Genomic DNA, 6,907 nt, shown 5'->3' with positions numbered 1-6,907 from the left:
GCTCTGTGGGCAGAAGCGAGACTGAGGTGCTGGGTATGACCATAGCTTGCCTGAGCTCTGGCTTGCAAGTTGTGGGTTCCCCTTGTGCTCTCCGCTACTCACAGCTTTTCATGTGCCCATCTTAAAAGTGAAGAAAGAAACAGTTGCTCTACTGGGTCACAGTCCTAACAGACTTTATTTGTAGTCTTTAAAAAAGTATTTGATACAATGAAAAACTGTACAATACTTGCTATGTTTGGGCAAATGTATACAAATGGAGGCTTTTCAAAAATAATCCCTCATAACGACAGGTTTCATTCGGTTTCATAATCAGCTATGTAGGGTGGTATGTTTATTTGCCTAGTAAGGCATGACATGGTTCCTTCCATACGCTGTGTGAACACTGGAAGGCTGGCAGAGTCACAGGACGGGGTAATTAGTTACATGAGCATCTTCCAGGTGCAATTAGGTTCATCTAAGTATGGTACAGGACTTCCTGCCTTGTGAACAGTTAGGAAGATCTTTGAACATTGTTCAGTATTCTGTACATACAGATGCCAAAAGAGAAAGTAATTCAATTACTCCATATGTATTTATTGAGCACCTACTATGTTCTAGGCACTAGTAACAAAGATGAGTAGTCTGATAAAGCTAGAGTCCACATTAAACTTAACTCTACCTGGTCCCTGGGACCATGATAGCTTCTGAAGAAATCTGCTTTAAAATAAAATGCACTGTTACAGTGATTCTTTAAAAAAAAATTAAAATATGTGAAGCCTAAAATAGTAGGTGGAAGCAGGGGAGTCGGGGACCGGGTGTGACTGGATCAGGAACTTGGCTCTAGTCCTGTATGTCCTGAAACATTTCACTCCCCTGAGGAGTCAGTCCCTGGTCTGACTCCTGGGGGAAGGTGGTGACAGCTACAATCATAGGACATTAGAGCCAAAAGGAGCAGAGGTCCTATGCTTTTCAAAGGCCTTCATTTAAAAAAACAAAAAAGTGAGAACAGCCCCAGAACCTCACCCTGTATCTTCCCCAGCCTAGGAGTGGACCATGAGATGGGTTCACAGAACATGGTTTGAGATGACTCATTCCTAGATGAGGAAAATAACAGAAGTGATGACCTCAGAGGGTGCGTTGGGCTTCCTACCTAGACAGGAAGGAGGGGTGCTCACAGGGAAAAAAACTTGTTTTTAAAAGTGCACAAATCGTCAGCAGGGGAGCTTTGTATTTTCTCTAGGTAGCCCCTTTATAAAAGGGGCTTTGGTGGGGGTTCAGGCAGCCAGCCAGCCAGATACCAAAGTGAGAACTGCTCTACAGGGTCTGCTGGGAGGACTGTGGCAGACACCAGACAGGCCTTGTGTCACTTGGCATTCAGCCTTGCAAAGTCCCAGCCCCAACCATATAAACATTGGTAATCACAGGAGACTCGGACAACCAAGGACAGGTGTACACAGTGCCAGCTCCCAGAGCCCCATGGAAGAGAGCCAGCCTCTGGCTCAGAAACGCTAATGAAGTGAGCATGTTCATAAAGTGCAACCAAAACTGGGAGCTTGAGATTTCTTCAGAGGTGTCCTCGTCACAGACGGAAGCCCCGGTTTGAGATCTGGGGCACCGTTAGCCCCAGCAGACCTGACATTAAACCAAAAGATGAAAGTGTGTGTGGATCGCTGGGCCTAGTCGGCCAGGGCTGTGATCTCCTCTGACTTCATGGCATCGGACAGAAAGCTGAGCTCGTTACACAGGGTCTCGTAGCGGAAAGCCATCCGGATCTGTGCAACATTTGTCTTTCGGATGTCATTGCCCTCCGGTCCCTCCTTGTAATAATTCTGACCCAAAAACTTCTGCTTCTCCTGAGGGCCAAGAGAAAAACAAGCAAAAACCACGTTAATCTCTAGATCTGCACAGGCAGCTTTAATAGGGGCTCCGCACACAGACTAGTGTCCCTAAAGCTGATCCTCAAAGGGACATCTTCCTCCCATGGGACTCCAGCTCTCCCTGGACCTCCATGTTGTGACCCTGACCACTCAGTCATTCTCTTCATTGTTGTGAAAGAGAAGTACAGAATTGATGGGCACTGGGTGAGGTAAAGAACTAATACCAGGAATCCGTCATGGCGGATGGTCATGTTCCTAGAGAAGCCAGATCCCAGAACAACTCACAGCCCTTAGGACTTTAACTGTCATTTTCCCCAAGACCAAGACCATGTAAGGATGTCTCTTCCTGTTAAATGACATCCCCTGGGCAGATGCCCAGGTTCTCAGTGTTGGTCACACATCCGATTCTTAAAGGAGCCATGAAAAGGGCTGAGTCTTGTGCGTGCACTCTGCCTGCTCGGTGCCAGCACAATTTTAGGGCCTGGGAACATAGGGAATGAGCCTTTGCACTCAACTTCCTTTCAAAAGGGAAACTGAAAAACACATAGGAAATGCACGGCACAGTGTCTACAGTGATGCATACTATGGGGAAAATAGATTAAGGAGAAAGAGGGCAGCCAGAGAAGACCTCTCTGTGTGCAGGTCTGAGATAGATGAGGGGCAGCCATGATGACCTCTCAAGGTTTCCCATGGAGCCTAAGTGTCGGTGCTCCTAAGACCTGGCTGGTTCAGCTTGTCACCCATCCCAGTCCCTGGGAAGGCACCCTGTGTCCAGCTTTCTGAAGTGCTTGCACACTGAAGGGTGGGTGGAGGGACAGACAGCCCATCACACATACCTGATGTGAGAGGCCGCTCTGCAGCACGCTGTTCCTGGCAATCTCACACAGGTCACACGTACTCAACTTCCACACTTGGGCTGCGATGGCGTACTCCTCCATGAGCGCTTCCTAGCCCCCGCCAGAGAGCATAGTCAGGTGAGAAACTCTTCCACCTTGCAACACAAAAAGCACTTTCTCCATGGCTTTCCTCAACTCCCTAGCACCTAGATCCTCAAACTCCTGAGATCTGTTTGTGTGCAACTGCCAGTCACCAAATGGAGATAGATCAGGCATGCTGCTGGATTCGTTTGCTCACCAGCACTGAGGGCCTAGAATGTCCAAAAGCTGGGGTCCTGCTCTCCTGTGATGGTCCTAATAAAAGGGAGGTTCCTAAGGTAAATACGGGAGCATTCATGCAAACAAGACAAAACAAGGGTCTATGAGAGGGACAGCTCCCCAAGGCAGCCGCCTCTGACACTGACCGACAAAGCACTGACAGAAACAGTAAATAAGAACAGGAAGATGATGCGATCAGTCCCTGAGGGGCGGGTTTAGCCATGGCCCTGCTCTTTCCTCTGGACAGGCACTACCTGCTGTCCAGCATCAGCCCCTTCTTCCCCACTGCCCTCTGAGACAAAGAATCTATTTGCCAACTCCGCTTGCCAATATGGCCGTGAGGCAGGATTGCTTTCACATGCTTTCCAACAAACTGAATGCAGAGCAGAGATGGGAACCCAGCTGTCTTCTATTAAATGAGACATTAAAGCAAACTGCAGAACAATGCCACTCCTCTTGGGATTTTTCGTTTTGGGAAAATAGTTATTTTCATAACATTTTTTGCTATTTATACAATACTTAATGATTCCATTACTATTTTGGGGAGGATGGAGGGTGTGTGTGTGTGTGTGTGTGTGTGTGTGTGTGTGTGTGTGTGTGTGTGTGTGTGTGTGTGCTGTTGTTGTTTTTTAGTCTCTTGGTTATTTCTGTTTTGTTTTGTTTTGATGCAGGGTTTCATCTGTAGCCCAGGCTGGCCCCCAGCTCCGGGTCTCACTGCCTCACCTCCTTAGCACAGGGATTCCAGGCATCAAATGGATATGTTACTACTGTTAAAGGCAAAAGATTTCTACACTCAGAAAAGAAACCCGAGTATTGCACTACCGTTTTTAAATGAGTTTGTAGATATTTTTTAAAGCATCCCCAGGTCCTTACAACAATAAAGAGCAACAGACACAACTAAGATGGGAGGCAGCTCTTCAAAGGTTTCTATTCTGGGTGTAAATGGCCCAGACACTGCAAGTCTGAGGAAGCTGTGCCCAGGATACTGTGGCTTCCATTGCTTGCTAATTGGTGACGTGACCCTGTCAACACCAGTAGAATGTTCTGGGACCAGTTATGCTTTTCCTTGTGCATGACATCTTCCTGTCTCTCTACCCAGAGACACAAAACATAATCATAAAAATGCTATTAGCAAAGCCAGGTGTGGTAGCACATGCCTGAATCCCAGCACTCCAGAGGCATAAGCAGAGGTAGGCAGATCTCTGTGATACCAAGGCCAGCTTAGTCTACATAGTGAAACCAGCCTTCTCCCCAACGGATCAAATACTATTAGTTAAATTTTTTTCCTTCAATTTTTGAATGGTGTATAATATACTGGGCCTACTAGACTCTAGTTCATCAGCTTAAGGAAGGGATGGTTTTATGCCCACTTTATATAAAATACAGTAAAATACTACAATAGAGAGAGTTCTATTAATTCCTCCAAGATCTCAGAGATGCATCAATAAAAGGTAGATGGCAAGAAAGACAGACTTCCCTCACCAGGGGAGCACCCTTGTCTTCATCAAGCCATACTACCCCAAAACAAAACTCAGCTTTGGGCTTGCATGTTCACAGTGGCAGGGGCCAGGGAGCTGGCTGGGGAGCAGGCCCAGACTGATGCCTGCCAGGACACAGCTGTGTGTCTCTCCACAGCCTCACCTTGGTGTAGTGGAACTGCATGGGGTCATCAGTAGAGAGAGAGACGTGTAATCCCTTGTGTAGGAATTCCCGAAGTGGGTTCTTGGAATATTCCAGAAACAGGCTGTTGTTGCTGAGAGGAGACATGGCAATAGGAATCTGAGCAAGGTAGTAGAGATACTGCAAAACAGGACTCTGCAAAAGAATCAACAGACACTCGTGTGATGTGTGTCAGGGCGCAGTGGGGTGTTAATTCCAGTGGAAACCAGAGGTCGGGCAGTGTCTGGACAGGCCTTCAATAAGCCAAGAAAGCTGGGCTGTCCAGACCCATCTTCCTCTCCTGGCTGCATTCCACCCATTGCTCTAGGACATGTAGGGCCTCATGCCCATTGTTTGTACTCACTCTCGGCCTCAGATTGTAGGATAGAGTGGTATGCAAGAGGTCATACCTTACACCTCCACAGGCCCCTTAACTAGGCAGGCCAGGAGAACCCCTATATGCATGGGAAACATTCAAGTAGAGGTTTTCATTGGTTTGAATATAAAATCTCCTCCATTGTCTTGTGTGCTTGAGTGTTTGACCACCAGCTGGTGTCACTGTTTTGGAAGGCTATGGAACCTTTAGAAAATACAGCCTCCCTGGAGGAAGTGGGCCTTGAAAGGTTTTAGAATTCCTAGGATCCACGTCCTAACCATTTTCTACTTCCTGACGGGAGATGCAGTATAACAAGGTGTCAGCATCCATGCCATGGTAGGCTGTATCCTTCAAAGTGTGAGTCACAATAAGTCCTTCCACTTTTAAGATGCTTCTTGTTAGTTGTGCAGACATATATCATCGAGCAAAGTAACTACGGGAGGGCTGAGCACAGTCTACCCTAGGAGCTAGAGCCTGTGGGAAGGGAAGGGGCAGGCTTCGTGTTATGGTAGTCTTCTGATGTCCCATGCAAATGTGACCAGAAAGAGGACATGTCAGGACCAGAGACAAGGCAATATTTTGGAAGTGACCCAATATGTAGGGAGGCTGAGTACCCAGGTTCACAGTGACAAATATCATCTACAAGAAGCAAAAGCTAGATGGCCGACATGCCCACCACTGGGGACTGGGAGTCAGTTACTGGCCCAGTGGTGGGTCCTTTGTCTCAAGGCCTTAAAATAAGGGGTGTAGGAATTTTGCAGCACAGAACAAGGGTCAATGGATGGAATCCAAATTCTGTGCTTATTATTACGTGAAGATCACTGCAGGTGAAGGTGGGCTGCAGGACTGCCTCAGCGCATTATCACAGCAGTGCTCTCGAGGAGGGCCTGAGTTCAGTTCCAGGCAGTTCACAACCTGTAACTCCAGCTCCAGGGATCCAACAGCCTCTGCAGGCACCTGCCCCACCCTGCACAGGCCCCCACACAGACATGCACGCACACACGTGAAAAAGGAAAATTAGTCTTTAAAAAGGGAAGGAAAAGGGAACCAGAGATACTAAACGACTGCTGGTGCTGTTTCTATAAAGAAAGCATGGAGATTTCTATTCACTTTTTTCACCTAAAATGTGATGTGTTTGGTTATTTTATGGTTAAAAGTGAGCCAAATCGTCTTTGTTCGTTTTCCTGCTTTAGCTTTGTTTTGAGAGAGAGAGAAGGGCGGGGGGAGGACGAAAACATGAAGTTGGGTAGGGGGTAGGGAGGAGTTGGAAGAAGGAAAGAATATGATCGAAATATGTGAAAATATCTAAATAAAAATTGAAGTGAAACCAAGAAGACTACAGTAGCTCAGCCCTCCAGGAGCCATGGCCCTCAAGGAGCACTGACCAGAGCTCTGAAGAGGGGGTGGGGGATGGGAACCGCACACTCAGGGCCAGCTCCAGGAGAGCACGCTTACCTTCTTGAGGAGCAGCCCGTGGGAAATGTTGTCTGCAGTCAGGAAGGCAGACACTAGGTGAGTGATGGAGCCGGCTTCCCCACAGTGAGGTCGGAACAAGAATGTGCTCAGGCCTCGTTCCCTGTGTTAGGGAGGCTCCAGGTCAAGACGTGCCCATGGCTTACCCTGCCCACTTCCCCAGCCCAGAAGAGAGCACCCCTATGGCAAGGTCAGCACAGCTAGAGCAGTGCACCCCAGAGCAGCCCCTCCTACAATGTGGAAGGGCAGAGGAGACAAGACATGGACAGGGGTCCTGGCCTCCTCCACTCACCCCCACCCCCACCCCACTTCTTGGCATTCCAAGACTGGCTCCATGAGAAATCAGGTCCAACCACTTTGCTTTAGAAATGAGCAAAGGCCCAGGGCAT

At 48.0% G+C, this 6,907-nt stretch overlaps 1 protein-coding gene across 10 annotated transcripts in view; it reads right to left on the bottom strand.

Annotated features, from left to right (window-relative positions):
• Nucleotides 1-156: 156 nt before the first annotated feature.
• Ampd3 (adenosine monophosphate deaminase 3) overlaps nucleotides 157-6,907 on the bottom strand; it is a 45,080-nt gene continuing 38,329 nt past the window's right edge. For 8 of the 10 annotated variants that reach the window (XM_006230014.5, XM_006230011.4, XM_006230015.5 and 5 more), the window contains 4 exons: nucleotides 6,501-6,621; nucleotides 4,652-4,825; nucleotides 2,693-2,803; nucleotides 157-1,832 (listed from right to left, as the gene is read on the bottom strand). In XM_006230014.5, coding sequence (XP_006230076.1) covers nucleotides 1,656-1,832; nucleotides 2,693-2,803; nucleotides 4,652-4,825; nucleotides 6,501-6,621 — 583 coding nt within the window. In that variant the 3' untranslated portion in view covers nucleotides 157-1,655. Of the gene's footprint in view, nucleotides 1,833-2,692; nucleotides 2,804-4,651; nucleotides 4,826-6,500; nucleotides 6,622-6,907 lie in introns of those variants that run through there. The other 2 variants (NM_031544.2, XM_063281242.1) reach the window with 2 other exon arrangements.

Source organism: Rattus norvegicus, chromosome 1, assembly GCF_036323735.1.
Source record: "Rattus norvegicus strain BN/NHsdMcwi chromosome 1, GRCr8, whole genome shotgun sequence".
Lineage (NCBI taxonomy): Eukaryota > Metazoa > Chordata > Mammalia > Rodentia > Muridae > Rattus > Rattus norvegicus.
The sequence above is the reverse complement of the archived record's forward strand: the minus strand, read 5'-3'. Positions and strand labels throughout refer to the sequence as shown.